The sequence below is a fragment of the Scylla paramamosain genome, chromosome 25, assembly GCF_035594125.1.
Source record: "Scylla paramamosain isolate STU-SP2022 chromosome 25, ASM3559412v1, whole genome shotgun sequence".
Taxonomy (NCBI): domain Eukaryota; kingdom Metazoa; phylum Arthropoda; class Malacostraca; order Decapoda; family Portunidae; genus Scylla; species Scylla paramamosain.
The window spans coordinates 18,113,886-18,130,682 of record NC_087175.1 but is presented as its reverse complement, the minus strand read 5'-3'; the positions used below and the strand labels follow the sequence as shown (position 1 = coordinate 18,130,682).

At 38.5% G+C, this 16,797-nt stretch overlaps 1 protein-coding gene and 1 long non-coding RNA gene across 6 annotated transcripts; one reads left to right on the top strand and one right to left on the bottom strand.

Moving 5' to 3' along the window:
* Positions 1–1,475: 1,475 nt before the first annotated feature.
* Positions 1,476–10,543, bottom strand: LOC135113249 (uncharacterized). 5 transcript variants are annotated; one of them, XR_010274777.1, is made up of 4 exons: positions 10,389–10,543; positions 6,562–6,704; positions 5,640–5,835; positions 1,476–5,098 (listed from the first exon to the last, which is right to left on the bottom strand). XR_010274777.1 is itself a non-coding variant. In XM_064028444.1 (3 exons), exon 3 carries the CDS (start codon positions 5,084–5,086, stop codon positions 4,793–4,795), a length of 294 nt encoding a protein of 97 aa, XP_063884514.1. In that variant the 5' UTR covers positions 5,087–5,095; positions 5,640–5,835; positions 10,389–10,522; the 3' UTR covers positions 1,476–4,792. The 5 variants fall into 5 exon arrangements, 2 of the variants coding, with proteins under 2 accessions (XP_063884514.1, XP_063884513.1); XR_010274778.1 differs by having other exon boundaries at positions 1,476–5,095; XR_010274779.1 differs by lacking the exon at positions 10,389–10,543 and adding an exon at positions 10,157–10,254.
* A 2,511-nt stretch (positions 10,544–13,054) lies between these two features.
* LOC135113250 (uncharacterized) lies at positions 13,055–16,048 on the top strand. Its single transcript, XR_010274780.1, has 4 exons — positions 13,055–13,130; positions 13,847–13,924; positions 14,074–14,290; positions 15,700–16,048. It is a non-coding gene; the product is annotated as an uncharacterized LOC135113250 (long non-coding RNA).
* The last annotated feature ends 749 nt before the right edge of the window (positions 16,049–16,797 follow it).

The window sequence follows — 16,797 nt, the reverse complement described above, 5'->3', positions numbered from 1 at the left end:
CTCTCTCTCTCTCTCTCTCTCTCTCTCTCTCTCTCTCTCTCCGTAATTGATAATTGATCAGTATTGATTGTGTGATGGAGAGAGAGAGAGAGAGAGAGAGAGAGAGAGAGAGTCATAATAATAACAATAATGGTAACAATAATAGAATAAAACAAGTGAAAAAATTAACAAAATAAAAGAAAAACATTCTCTCTCTCTCTCTCTCTCTCTCTCTCTCTCTCTCTCTCTCTCTCTCTCTCTCTCTCTCTCTCTCTCTCTCTCTCTCTCCAACCAGAGAGGTCAACTGTTACGATTAAAGTTAATAGGATGGAAAACTTACAAGCATGTTAATTCTCTCTCTCTCTCTCTCTCTCTCTCTCTCTCTCTCTCTCTCTCTCTCTCTCTCTCTCTCTCTCTCTCTCTCTCTCTCTCTCTCTCTCTCTCTCTCTCTCTGGCACACTTCATTCCCAGGTTTTGCAATCGCCTGTAATCTTTCTATCAGAGTTTCCACATTTCCACTTGTATCTTTATGACCATTCAGCATTACGTCTTCTTTTATGCCTGTCAAGATCTGTTTCCCCTATCCTCTCTCTCTCTCTCTCTCTCTCTCTCTCTCTCTCTCTCTCTCTCTCTCTCTGAAAATACCCATAGTCGAAGAGAGAGAGAGAGAGAGAGAGAGAGAGAGAGAGAGAGAGAGAGAGAGAGAGAGAGAGAGCAGGAGCGTATCTAAGGGTTAATCATCCTTGCGGCCTTGGCAAATAGCCGTGGCGAGAGAGCAAAGCGTTTCAGAATACTAGGCTATATTGTTGTCACCAATACCGTAATACCTTTTGGCTTGTCTTCTGCATCCTCTTCTTCCAGGCCTCTTTTCTCTCTCGATTACATCTCCCCACCTAAGCCTTTATCTTTCCCTGGTTGTTCCGTCCACCTGGTTCCTCCACGCCACTTCTTCCTGGTCACATGTCCATACCGCATCAAACCTGCTTCCCTTGCATTCACGACTGGTAGTACGACTTTTCTGTCTCTATTTTGGCCTCATTCTTTCTCTTTCTCAGGACCTGCTTACTTATTTTACCGAGGTGCTGAGGTGCCGTGCCGTTATAGACGTTGGCGATTATGGAATGCCACACCACCCGCTCTCTCTCTCTCTCTCTCTCTCTCTCTCTCTCTCTCTGGTTAATAATAGCAGATGTCCAAACTTGCTTCCCTTTCCCACTACTCTCGGTATTCCCTCCATGTACTTTTTCTTTTTCTGCCTCTTGCTCTTCTACCTTGGTTTCTTACCGTTAAATTTTGGTCTTCTATATTTCCTCTTTTCATTGCATATCCTATAAACTGTATGTCTTATTCTCACATTCAGTATAATTTCCTTAGCAATTCTTCGTTTATTTTCTTTTGTCAAAGATATTTTCAAAGCCTTCACCAGCACCATGTTTCTAGCATACTGAAGTTAAATAAATACAAAGTAAAGACACAGGGAAAGGTAGACCCAAGTACCCCATTACCAGTTTATTTTTGTATCTTACATACGCCTCACAACACCCACCCTAGCAACTTATCCTCAGGCAGCAGGAAGCTTTATTTAAGAACACCATTTTTTTAGTCTTCTCAGTCTTGCTTCCTCTTCTTCTTCCTGTTGCAAATGTTGTACAAAATATGCCTGAATTTGTAGTTTTGATTTTTATGTAGTACTTGCTTTTATGGATTAGAAGTGTAGATTGTACAAAAATAACGTTCATAGCTGCAATGTTTCTGTTTTGAGATTCAATATATTTTCAAGATGTAAAATTAATGGACAGATAGATTACAATTTTTTTAAGGGTGGAATTGATTATTTTCTCCCTTGTACTCTCACGAGATTCATTCCTACAAACACATGCTTTCCAGGAGAGACAAAAATCTTTATTATAATGGATGGATGGATTATAGTTCTTAAACTGAAGTGGATTTTTCTCTCTTCTGTGAGATTCATAGGTATTTATCTTTCAGTGGAATAAAGGCGAATTTGAGCAATATAAGAGATGGATAAATTGCAGTTTAATAGTGGAATGGATTTTTTGGGGATCTTACACACTATTCTGTAAAATTCATTCATACATTTCTTTCTGTCAACTAAAAATATGACCAAACAGCATAACAGACAGAAGAATTTATACTTTCAAGTGGAATGTTGTTATTGGTCTCTTAACTTACTTATAATAGTATGTAAGTTTCATTCAGAGATAAATATTCATACAATTCTCTTAGAGGACCATAGCAACTCTGCCATTTTAATCCTTCAGTACTATGATAGTATTTCCACAGCAATGTAAAATAACCTTTGCTGGAGCACAGAAAAAAATATAGAATAAAAAGTTAACTTAGTCTTCTATAAGCTACATTATTAAAGAGACTGTAGTATAAATGTTTAAAAGTTATAGACTATGGGAAAAAATGGTCTAACAGTGTAACAGTTGAACATCATAATGGACGGATTGATTATTGTGCAGCTTTATGAGGGGAATGTTTCTTTCCAACATTTAGCACACCTATTGGACGGAACAAGAGCTTCACACAACTTAACACGCTGGCATCCCTCACTCACTCCACTTTACAGTCTTGTGTGTCTAACAAGTGCTACAATATATCTCCATTGAAATTAACATAAAAAAAAACTGAGCAGTATAAAGAAAAAAAAAAAGTCCATTGAAATTAACTCGGCGATTACCTCTATGTAAAACACCACAAAAGAGTTTACATACAATAAGTCCATTTAAGTTAACATAAAAATTAGATACAATATAAAAAACATTAGTCAGAACACCACAGAGTAAAATGTCCATTGAAATTAATATAAAAGTGAGACACATAAGATAACATTAGTAATCAGGAAAGTATAGTACAAGTACAGGGCTTCCTTGTAATCATGAATATTATCAACACCTCAACAACACCTAAGCTACACAAAGGCAATACTGCAAACACAACACCCAGCAAATCTTACCCATGTCTGTTTAACTCCTAGTTCTTCCTCCTTAAACGTTATCAACACATACCTATCTCTGAACTAACATCAATATTATCAACACCCCAATACACAAATTTCACCAGAGCAATTCTAATACTGTAAATACAACACCTAGCAAATCTTACCTATGTCTGTTTAAATCCCTGTTATTCATCACTAAAGTTTGCACACAACACCCAGCAAATCTTACCCACGTCTGTTTAAATCCCTATTGTTCATCATTAAAGTTTGCCGACACATACTTATTTCTAGCAACCCAAAACTTTGTGACCCTGAATATTAAGTGTTGTTTGTCCAATCCATAACCCATGTGTTAGTGAGCAGCTTAGAGACAACCAATGCCCAAGTGTATAAGTGGAATATGTACACTTAAAATGGTTACTTGTCGATTCACTTCTTATTAATGCTACACTGATACAATAGAAAACAGATTCAGATCTTTCCTCTTCCTACACCTTGTGATGTAATGGTTATTTATTGATTAACTTCTTACTATAGTCACAGTAATGCAATGTGAAATAGAACTGGATCTTTTTCTGTTCAGTACATCTTTTTATGAATAGTATGAATTAAGAGGCAGCTGCTCACTATGTAAAAGAAATACATAATAGTAACAATAATAAATAAATAAATAAATATGTACATCTATTTACGAAGACAAAAAATTAATCAATAATAAAAAAATAGTTTCTGAACTATACTAAGATGACAAAGTATAGTCATGTTGTAGACCATCCTTTTGATGGAATGGCAAAGCTTCTTAGAGTAAAAGAACTAAAGAAAGAGAAACATTCACCTCCAATTAAACAATGCTAAAGTGATGGAGTACTAAATTTATCAAGACTAATTTCCCAGAGCTTTTTGACATTGTTGTTTTCATACCAGATTTACCTACTTCTATTTACATTTGCATTCCTGTATGACTAAGGCAAGCTTGTCATGTCCTATCTTCATACTACATCCTATTCTTTCAATTCATGAGTAATGTTTCCACACCTCTCCTGTGACAATGGTGTTTACTTCCAGTACCTGCATGGCAAGGGGTGTCTGAATGAATACTGATTACAGGACAACACTCTGGCCACAAGGGTCATGAGTGGTGGTATCAATACAATACTGCACCTACTGCTTAATTGGTAGCGTTAACATGAGTGACAACTGAGTGAACCAAGAAAATTACTGTCCCTTCCTTCCTTCCTTACAAAACTACTGCCTGATCTGTAGCATTAACATGAGTGACAACTGAGTGAACCAAGAAAATTACTGTCCCTTCCTTCCTTCCTTACAAAACTACTGCCTGATCTGTAGCATTAACATGAGTGACAACTGAGTGAACCAAGAAAATTACTGTCCTTTCCTTACAAAACTACTGCCTGATCTGTGGCATTAACATGAGTGACAACTGAGTGAACAAAAAAACTACTGTCCCTTCCTTCCTTCCTTACAAAAATACTGCCTGATTTGTAGCATTAACATGAGTGACAACTGAGAAATCGAGAAATTTACTTCCTTCTTTCCTTCCTTACAAAAATGGAAAGAGAGAAAAAAATAAATATACTTAAGTCTCCTTTCATTGCATGGAGAAAATCAATAAATTTACTCTTCCTCCCTTCCTTCCATCCTTAAAAAAAAAAAGGAAAAGAGAAAAAATAATGTATCTAGTCTCCTTTCCTTAGAGAGATAAAGCCAAAAATATCTCTTCATAAGGAAAAAAGAACACATCTCATTGGACAGATAGACTAAAACATTAAAAAAAAACTGTTCTCTTCAATAGCAAAGAAAACAAGAGGCAAGACATCCCATCCTTCACACAGCATACTCATACTTCTTCTGTGGGCCGGGAGATATGTCTGGCATCTCCACCACCTCCACGTACTCCCTGATACTTTCCTTCTCATAGTCCCTCACACTCTCCCTCTCGTCATACAGGCACGACACAGTGTTGACAGAGGTCTGGTCCCCATCCTCAAAGGCACCACGAGACAGAGGCACCGACCGGGCACCGAAGAGAGTGTCGCCGTATTTGACAATGATGAACGCTATGATGATGACAAACATGGCCAGGCAGGCAAGCGGTGGCCAGGCTGTGTGCACGCCCATGGCTGCGGACTGCTGGGGAATAAAGCAGGTAGTGGTAGTGAGGTAGATATAGAATGAGTGGTTGTAGTAGTAGTGAGATGGAAAAGAATGAGTCTTAGTAATAGTGAGCGGAAATAGAACAGGTTGTAGTAGTAGTGAGGTGGAAATAGAATGGGTTGTATAAGTAGTGAGGTTGAAATTAATTTTGTAGTTTGTGGGGATAAGTAACTGTATGGGATGGATAGTTTAAATGTGAGGATAAGAAAGAAGACTATAGGGGAGAGATTTTCTTGAGGAAGACAGAGAATTTTTAAAAGAGATTAACAAAGAATTATATCTTTACTAAACTCATTTCATTCAATTTAAACAGGATGAAGCAGCAACAATGACATATCAAGCATTTCCATTATACTCTATGTACCTTGACTAGAAATATTTATAGGAAAACTTGATAAAGGCTTACATTACTTACATTTATAGGAAAACTTGATAAAAACTTTATAAGTTTACATATCGAGTATTTCATTACACTCTATACTTCTCTGACTGCACATGTTTATGAGAGGACAATTACTTTTCAACTGAGCAGAGGACAAGAGATGTGCAGCAGTGGGGAGTGAGGAGCTGGAAGGTGCTGGTGACTAGTAGAGGGCATCAAGGGGGCGCTGCTTGGCCTTGCGCACAAAAATGAGGGAAGCAAAACGGTTGCCTGTGTCAGGGTCGTTCCAGTACTTAGAGTGTTCGTGGCAGCAGCTGCAGATCCAGTTGACCTGCAAGAGACAGCTGGTCAGGAGGGAAGCCTCACTTTGGTCAAGACAATGTTTCATTAGGAAGACACTGAGGAGGAAGACACTTGCTACTTATCACCCAAACAATGGAAGAGGTAAAAACATAAGAAAATAAGGGAAACTGCAAGGAGCCCAGCAGTTCATACGGGAAACATTCAAGAGGAAGACACCTGCTACTTATCACCTAAAGAATGACATTACTAAGTACATAACATAAGAAAATAAGGGAAGCTGCAAGAACCCATCAAGCCTACACATGGCAGTCCCTGAATGCAACATGCCTACCTGAATGCAACATGCTGAATGCAACATTTCCTTATTTCAACCTATCATCCCCATCAACAAACTTGTATAATCTTTTAAAGATCCTTAATGTCTCAACACTAACAAGATGGTTACTGAGTTCATTCCATTCACCTACAACTGCATTCGAGAACCAATCCCTTCTTTGTACTTATGGTATCTACATTTGCTATCTATTTAAACATTTACTCCACCTCTCAGAAAACTTTCAACAGCTTTTTTCATACAGATGAAATTACACTGGTTTTTAAGTGTGTTTTTACATTTCTAGTGACAGATTAATCAAATTTCTACATTATTAACTTGGAGACGCATCCCTGTGAACTCATCTAATTACTTCTGTGGCCTTGGAAAGTAGTCATGGTGAGAAAGCAGAGCATTTATGAAGACACACCAGCTACTCACCATAATCAGAATGATGCCCAGAATAGTGCAGAAGGTGATGCCAATATAGAAGGGAGTGTAGTTGTAGAACTCTGGCTTGATTCCAAACTGGTTGTTGAAAGCAGGCAGAGTGTTATTGTAGGGTGGCATTGCTGACACTCATGCTGCAGAGAGGAATGTGGCTTAGGACAGTACTCTCAGTCAGTGTAAAATTACGAAAGCACCCTTGAACACTTGCACAGTTCCCACTTGAGTCTGTTAAACCATCACTAGAATCACAAAACATCCTTGAAAATCTCAGTAACTGCCAGTAGTCCTAACCTAATGTAACCTGACCTAACTGATGATTTCATGAATTTTACAGTATTATTAATCTTAGAGGTTATTATTATTCTATTGTGCATTATTAATTGTGTAAGGAGAAAACCACAACCTAGCTTATAACACCACACTCATAAAGGTGGTATTAGATTAAAATAAAAACACAGAGGGATTGATGAAGTGACCTTAGCCTTCTAATTACAAGACTTTATTTCTGGTCAAAATTATATATATATATATATATATATATATATATATATATATATATATATATATATATATATATATATATATATATATATATATATATATATATATATATTTTTTTTTTTTTTTTTTTTTTTTTTTTCCAAATTATGATCTCTTTGAAGAATAGATGAGCAGTGTAATTCATGAAATGAATTAATCTAAACCTTACCTAACCTCGCCCTTGAATAAATACGCTAATCTTGTTAATTTTTTTGTTAAGTTAGGTAAGGTTAGTAAGGTAAATTTGCCTGCTTTTTTGCTTTCCCACCAGAAAACACAATAAGATGAAAATAGAGATTGGGACTTGGAAAAAAAAATAAATAATTAATCTACGGACTTTTTTTTTTATCATTGTTGCCCTTGGCCATTGCCCCTCCAACATAAAAAAAATGAAAAATAAAAATCTATAAAACCAATTTTACACATACTTTCACCTCTCTTCCCTGTCCTTACACTTTCATCTCCCAAGGTTCACTGTTCACTGCACTGCCTCCCAGACGACTGAGGCAGCCCAGCCACACAACACTATATATGAGAACCAGTTATTTTCCAGCTTCCTCACATGACCAAACCTTGTCAAGCCTGAACCTGTTAACCTGTTCCTCCTTGCCCTACCCTGAGTGACCTGAAGGATCTCATTTGTCTTTGTTCTTATGATTTACCATATGGATATTAACACTGGTGCAACATTTATAGAGTCTGTCCTTTATGAAGACTGGAAAACATAAAGAGACAACATGAAGGGTCCTGTTTCTATCTTTATTATATTCCTTAGATTAAATTACTTCCTTTTTGTACAATGCTAGTGAATACATGTTGGATATTAACACTCATATAAAAGTTAGTTCCTTGTGAAGACTGGAAAACACAAAAAAAGACTAAGTACGAAGGATATCTGGTTTCTATCTTTGTTATATACCTTAGATTAAATTAGTCCTTTTCCATACATTGTTGTGAATACCAGTTGGATATTAATGCTGACATAATGCTGGAGTTAATTACTTATGAAGACTGGAAAACACAAAAAGACTTAACATAAAAGATCTTGTTTCTGTCTTTGTTATATTCCTTATATCAAATTAGTCCTTTTCTGCACATTGCTAGTTAATACATGTTGAATATTACACTGACAAAATATAGTAGAAAGAGTTAGTTACTTGTTGAGAAAAAAAGAAAAAAATAGCAGCAATTTCCACCTTATATTCCTTAAGTTTAGCCATTCCTATACAATGCTAGTGAACACATGCTTAATATTACACTGGCATAATAAAGCAGAAGTTAGGATATTATTTTAGATTTACACCATCATACTCCACAACATTCTGAATGTGATTTTTGCAAATTTGCATGCCTTACCGGATTCTAAGAAACTTTAATTCTGAGCTTCCATGGGAAATCAATAGTTTTCAAAATAGACACTAGCAACTCCCCCCAAAGACTCTCTAGACCTGATCCTGTAAGATTAGGTTAGATTAGGTTAGTATCCCTGAGGGGGATCCATGGGGGTGCCTAGATTAGGTTGGCTTAGGTTAGATTAGTATCCCTGAGGGGATTCTAGGGGGTATACCTTGGTTAGGTTAAATTAGTATCAATTAGGGGGGGCACAGCCCTCTGGCTATGTTCAGTTAGGTTTTTTTCTTTTTCCTTTTTTATGTAGGAAGGACACTGACCAAGGGCAACAAAAATTCAATAAAAAAAAAAAATGCCCACTGAAATGACAGTACCATAAAAGGGTCAAAGCAGTAGTCAAAAAATTGATGAATAAGTATCTTGAAACTGCCCTCTTGAAGGAATTCAAGTCATAGGAAAGTGGAAATACAAAAGCAGGCAGGGAGTTCCAGAGTTTACCAGAGAAAGGGATGAATGATTGAGAATACTGGGTAACTCTTGCATTAGAGAGGTGGACAGAATAGGGGTGAGAGAAAGAAGAAAGTCTTGTGCAGCGAGGCCACGGGAGGAGGGGAGGCATGCAGTTAGCAAGATCAGAAGAGCAGTTAGCATGAAAATAGCGGTAGAAGACAGCTAGAGATGCAACATGGCGGCAGTGAGAGAGAGGCTGAAGACAGTTAGTTAGAGGAGAGGAGTTGTTGAGACGAAAAGCTTTTGATTCCACCCTGTCTAGAAGAGCAGTACGAGTGGAATCCCCCCAGACATGTGAAGCATACTCCATACATGGATGGAGAGGGCCCTTGTACAGAGCTAGCAGCTGGGGGGGTGAGAAAAACTGGTGGAGACATCTCAGAATGCCTAACTTCACAGCTGTTTTAGCTAGAGATGAGATGTGAAGTTTCCAGTTCTGATTATAAGTAAAGGACAGACTGAGGATGTTCAGTGTAGAAGAGGGGGACAGTTGATTGTCATTGAAGAAGAGGGTATAGTTGTCTGGAAGGTTGTGTCGAGTTGATAGATGGAGGAGTTGAGTTTTTGAGGCATTGAACAATATCAAGTTTGCTCTGCCCCAATCAGAAATTTTAGAAAGATCACAAGTCAAGCGTTCTGTGGCTTCCCTGCCAGCTAGGTTAAGGGAATAAAAGGATTATGGTGTAAATCTAAAAATTTACAGTTCATTACTTATGACTGAAAGACATACAGAAAATAGCAATTTCCACCTTGTATTCCTTAAGTTTAACCATCCATGCAGCAGGAGTTATGGAGTTATGATGACAGAATCCTATAAAAGGTAGTAACTTCCACCTTATATTTCTTAAAATCCATTCATTCGTCATTACTGTGAGGAGAATTAGTTACTGAGACTGAGACACAAACAAGTTGCAATTTCCTTGATGTTCCTGAAGTAAACGCTACCCATTTACCCATACAGAAAATAGACATGATCAATATTACAACACTGATACGCCATAACACATCAGCAAGAATCAGTCACTCATTAAGACTGGATTACATAAAAAGTACAATTTCCGTCTAAGACATAAAGGAAATAACAATTCAAGGCTCACATTCCCTCAGTAAACACCATCCACTTATCCTTTCATCACAAACATATTGTAAGTCACGCGTACATAACACAATAATAAGAATCACTAACTTATCAAGACTAAGACGCCAAAAAAACACTAATTTCCACTTTAGAGCCAGGAAGCCACACCCTCTGTGCACCTTCCCTCACCCTCACCTGCCCGCACCCAAATACACCCCATTTCACCCTAATTCCACACCCTAAGCCTTCAGAAACCCTCAAATTACTTCTGTGAGTGATTCAAAGTCGTGAGTTGCTTCGAATATTGGAAGGGAAGGGTGAAAATGCAGAAATTCCTCACCTGTTTTGAATCTCAGGTGTGCGGCGTGGGCTGTGTTACCTGTCCGGTGTTGCCAAGTGTTGGGATGTTGGGTGGTTGTTGCCGCGTCTCTCTCTCTCTTTCTCTCTCTCTCTCTCTCTCCGTTGTTGATGATCTTGATTTTTAATAAGTGTAGTAGTAGTAGTAGTAGTAGTAGTAGTAGTAGTAGTAGTAAATAGTGGTATCCCAGAATTATGTTATCTTAGCGGTGATGTAATTATAAAGATGTATAAAGTAGTTACTGGGTAAACGTTCTGCTTCCTTATCGCAGGACTATATTCAAAGGCTACAGATATCATTAATCATCTCTCATGGATATCTGTCTAACTAATGATACAGAATCCTTGTTAAACTATCTCCGCTATCATCAGAATCATGTGGAGGCCTTGAAAACCCCAAATAACATCTTTTAGTTTGTCCATAGCAATTGATATAATACGCTGAGATGTTTGAGAATACGGTTTAAGTATTACTCTTATGTTATCGATTATAATGACTTAATAACGAGCGAGCTATTGATATGTGTATGGGTGTGGTGCATTGTCGGTATAGATAGATATAGAACTTAAACCTTTCACTGTGGTATGCAACAATTCACAACACTATAAAAGCAATGTATTGGATCTTTATAAGCACCTGCAAGAAAGATCGAGTTAAAAGTTGCAATTTCTGGCCGGTACAATGTTTGGAAGTGGCTGCAGAACAAGAAAAGATGTCTTATAGTGGTTAGTGATTAAGGAAAGATGTGTCAAATAACAGTGAATGAGTTGATAACAGAACCATCATTGCAGCGTTAAAGATGGAGCTGTATCAAGTATTGCAGTGAACAATGCCTCCTCTGATGTCCAAGGAAGTATCGGAAAGCCAGGCCACGTTAATTACTCACAGACTCCAAGCTTCTTAAAGTTAGCTTTCAAGATTGATAGTTACGTAGATTTCAAGCAGAAGATATAAGAAGGAACTCTGGTTCTCAAATAGCGTGGTAGATTAACGGAATAAACTCAGTAGGTTGTTAGTGTTGAGTTAAAAGGGAGATTTAAAAGAAGATTAGGCAACTTTATGAACGAGGGTGACAAATGAAAATGGGTAGGCATGTTTTAGACTGAAACTACCACTTGTAGGTTTGACGGTTCCTTACAGCTTCTCCCGTTTATCTTGTATTTACGTTTAAACACCTTTACACACTTCTAAGTAAAACATCCTTAGAACAAATAAGTTATAGAACCGGTGTGTTATGCTGTGGCGCCACACGCTTGGCACGCAGCACACCACCTGTGAACCTTCTAGAGCCGTCCCCGCTACGCTTATGAATCCCAGTCACTCACAGCCTGCTTGGGGGTGACCGGAATGAACAGCAGCGCGCGGCGTTATACAAGGGTGATCAACAAAGCGCCTCAGCAGGGTTGGTACTTCAATATTATTAAAAAAGAAAAAAACCTGGAATCATATTCTATAACGCTTCTGCGTTCACCCCGACGAACTTTCAAAGGTTCTGGCTGAAATTATTTTGTTTTTACATGTATCTTTACGGTTCTAGTGGCAGATTAACAAGATTTCTGTATTATTAACAGAAGAAGCGCCCTTAAGAACCCGGATCCGGCTAATCATCTCAGTGGCCTTTGATGATAGTTGTAAAAGTTGATTGGTGTTTTCATGATTTCTATAACGTCTTTTATCCTTCCTTCCTTCCCTCTCTCTTACATTATTTCATTCATCTCTTCCTTTTCACCCTTCCCTCTCAGCTCACGTTCCGCACTTTCAACGCCTCTTCTTCCTTTTCTCTCATCTGTAATTTCTCTTTCACCACTCGTTGTCGTCTCCCTTTAATTATCGCTATTGCTTTTGTCCATCATTACCTATCCTCGAGGTGTACATTCCTGCTGCTTATCAAGGATGAAGAGGAATACAAGGACAAGTACGTCACGCAGAAAGCAATAAGTTGAAACACTAATAATATAGAAGGGATACACTTTTAAAATATTAAGAACGGATCTCACACACACACACACATACACACATTAATGACCGAACAAGTCTCACACACGTCGATATATTTTGAACTATTCCTCCCCTCTTGTCTATGATACAATATTCCAATTAATATATCTAATCCTGCGTTGAAACACTAATAATATAGAAGGGATACACTTTTAAAATATTAAGAACGGATCTCACACACACACACACATACACACATTAATGACCGAACAAGTCTCACACACGTCGATATATTTTGAACTATTTCTCCCCTCTTGTCCATGATACAATATTCCAATTAATATATCTAATCCTGCTTTGGGTCTTTGCATGTGGAGGCGTGGACGTGGGGAGGATGTGGGAACAAAATAGAGAGATGGTATGGTGGGCTGTGTGGAGAATAGCTCCGTATTCAGAAACCGTCTGTTCTCCCACCACTACTATTCCCAAAGGTCAGAGATGATTAGCCGGTCTCTGAAGATTGTTTCTCCTGTTAATAATGTAGAAATCTTGTTAATCTATCACTAAAATCATGAAAACGCAATTAAAAATCCGTGTAATATTCTCGAGCCCTTTTGAATGCAGTAGAGATGCGGCGCAGAAGTGGTTCAGAATATGGCTCAATGAATCAGGGAGGCGAACTCGAAAATATTCCGAAACTCTGAAGCGAGTCTCAGCCAGTGTTTAGTCTAACCGTTTGTGTCGAAACGGGTCTTAGTTTCTCTTTGTGCGTCGTCGAGGTGAGAGGTTCGTATTGATAGTGCTGATTTAGTTGCTGGGTATGTGGTTCTAGTGTACGAGGGTAGTGAGGAATGTTAAGAGGTATTGGTGGTGCCCTTTAGATAATGTTTGCGCATTTTGATGGAAAAATCGATATTAAGAGGCTAGTTTTGTTTTTGGTGATGCGTTTGCGATTTGGTGGGAGTGTTTTGATTATCCGTAAAAGTGGTGATGTTTCAAGTTATGCGTATGTTCTTTTTGGTGGAAAATTATTGTGGTGGTGTTTTAGATTATGCGTTTTGTGCCCTCGATGAAAGAAGGTAGTAGTGAGTATTTGGGGAAGTGTTGGTGGTCCTGTACTAAATACTGTCTGTTTCTGATGAAAGACAATAATAGTGTTTGGGGTTTATACACGTGATTTAGGGACGAATGGCATTTTACAGTAGGTGTTCATAAATTGCAGCTTCGTTCTCCTGTGTAACTGTGCATGTTGATTACTGTAGAACATGAAGTGCTTTGAAGCGAATGTAGATTAATGGCATCGTTATTATAGTTCCTGCAGGTGTTTTGAAAGCATAAAATTGTTACCCATATTGAATAGAATACTCACACGTGTTTTCTTAGACCTTATTCAGACACGTATTCCGAAACCCCTCTGGCCGCTCCTTCATGACATTGAAGTCTGATTGAAGATAGTGTTTTATGGTTGTAGTGACAGATCAACAAGATATCTGTATTTTCAGCTGAAGAAACATTCCTTCGAACCGGCTAATTGTGGTCTATGAATAGTGATCTTCAGAATGAAGCGCTCCTGAATACTGGTATATAAATGTGTGTTGAACTTGTGCAGTATCGAAATATTTGGGGTTTGAGTGCATTAGTTGCGTATTAAAGGGATATAGAACTGAACAATGTGTACGTAGAATTGGTTTGTTTTCACCTTTGGGTTTTCACCTTTTTATCTTCGCAGGTAGCGAGATGAGAATGAGGATGAGGCAGCCATCATCCCAAGCATGGAGGAGATGGAACAGCAGAAACTTTGCGAGCAGCAGCATGCCACCAGAACAGAGGCTAGGATGACCCCATAGATACTACCTCCATGGTTTCCCCATATTCTGAAAACCCTTGTTCTTTCACCACGACTGCCTTGAAAGGCCAGATGATCAGCCATTTTAGAAAAATGCTGGGTAATTTTTCTATAGAAAGTGAGAGAAAGAATGAATGGGAGAGCAGGAACGACGTTTTGGACTAAAGTTATTGAAAGGTGGATTCGGAAGGAAATGGGGGAAAAAAAAACGTAGGGAGGAATAGTTTTTTTTTTTTTTTTAGAATTATAGAAAATGGATGGAAAATTAAGAATTATAGGAAGTAATTTGTATTAGAAGAATTATAGGTGGGAAGTAGGGGGGGGGACAAACAAGGCCTGCAAGGTTAAATGAGGATAAGTATAGCAAAGAATTAGTATTAGGAGCAAAGATGGAAGTGAACTTGTAGACTTGTAGCTACATGTAGAATGGTGAAGCTGATGTGAGGAGTGACAAATTGGGAACACTTGTTAGAATGTTTAGAAAGTATGTTAAAACAAAATTATTTAAAACAAAAAAATGAAGATAAGAGGGAGCAAGATGACAGGTGGTTCAATAGGCAAATGGTAGCTGCCAGCAGTGTAAGGGGTTAGTGAGGAGTGAATAATTTAAGACCACAGGCTGTATTCAGAAAAGCTTTGCTTCCTCACTATGACTATTATAATGGCCACCAATGATTTGCCAGACTCAGTTTCTCTTGTTAATCTGTCACTACAACCTTAACAGCATCCTTAAAAACCAGGATCAAACCAGGGTCACTTCAACTAGAGCCTTTTGAAAGTAGTAGGGATGCAGGCAAAGCTTTCAGAGCATAGCCTTGCATTGAAAGTATAAATAAAACATATATCCTATATCTTCATAAATGGGCTGAATGTTACAAGTGAGGTGTTGACATGTTATGGGGGGGGGAGTGTAAGCCTTAATATTATTTGGGTGTGTGAACGAGTTTCAAAATGAAAAAAATAAGGTGCCTTCATATACAGGACATGCAGCACCTCACACTGGGAAAGGGGTTGCCATAAGCAAGAGATCAATGTCTATCATTTACCAGATGGTGTTTGGAGAAGGGAGCCCTTAACTGAAAATAAGGGCCATTTTCTTAGGGTCTGGTGAATAGTGTGCGTGTCCCTTGCTTGTGATGACATCGGGCTGAATAACTTGCCATGAATGAGGACGTGCTGTGCACCAGATCCTTTAGGGCTTGCTTCATGACTGTTTTGGGAGTGGTGTGTGGTGGGCCAGTGCTCATGGTGACCCATGTGAGGTGCTGCAAGGTTATATCTCATAAGGGATGAACATTGTAAGTGTGGGTTTGTTATGTTAGGAGGGGAGTGTAACTCTTAATATATGTAGTTTAGTTGACACAAAGGTTGTCTCCATTAGTCAACACTTGTTTCCTGGCCAGTGAACCAGATACCATGGCTGGAAAGTGTGTGCATTGTCTTCGCATCCTCCTTTTTTGTAGATGTGTGTGCATAAATGTAGTGTTACAGTAACCTTTGTTCACCCAGCAGGCATTGGACTGTGGGGCCCTGGCAGATACTGATGACATCCTTGTGGAGACCCATAGTATCCTGTAAAGGTCTGCGGTGGTGACTTCCAGGCTGGTGGTGGTGGCAGTGTCCCTCCAGCTCCCGATTGGTGCCCTTGTGGAGACCATAGCATCCTGCAAGGGTCTGTGGTGGTGACTTCCAGGCTGGTGGTGGTGGCAGTGTCCCTCCAGCTCCTTGCATCTATCAGCTGCTGAGAGGTGTTTGTGCCAGTGTTGTGTGTCAGACTCATTGGTTGGTAGTGTTGCTAATCTTTGAGCATCAGTGTTGTAAGAGTCTGAAAGGCTCCCAAATATATTGATTATTTTTTTTTTTTTTTATAATTTTTCCTCCCTTGCAAAATGTTTGCAGTTGTTTTCTGGAGACTCTTTGAGGTATTAATTTTGAAGGGTTTGTGAAGGTAAACAAGTGAGGTCCCTCCTAAAGAGGGGTACGAGTGTATGTGAATAGAGGTTGCTCCCAAAGAGGGGTATGGGTATGAATGTGTGAATTGAGTCCTAGAAAACAAATTGTAGGACCATAACCAAAGGTCTATAAAATCTTTTTAATTTAATCCAGGACCCATGATGTCTGAAATAACAGGCAAGAACCCCATCCTAGATGATAAAGGTTATTTCAAATGTGCACAATTGCTATTAAGTCACTTCAAATGTGCACAATTGCTATTAAGTCCCTTCAAATGTGCACAATTGCTATTAAGTCACTTCAAATGTGCACAATTGCTATTAAGTCCCTTCAAATGTGCACAATTGCTATTAAGTCACTTCAAATGTGCACAATTGCTATTAAGTCCCTTCAAATGTGCACAATTGCTATTAAGTCACTTCAAATGTGCACAATTGCTATTAAGTCACTTTTCAAATGTGCACAATTGCTATTGTCACTTCAAATGTGCACAATTGCTATTGTCACTTCAAATGTGCACAATTGCTATTAAGTCACTTCAAATGTGCACAATTGCTATTGTCACTTCAAATGTGCACAATTGCTATTGTCACTTCAAATGTGCACAATTGCTATTGTCACTTCAAATGTGCACAATTGCTATTGTCACTTCAA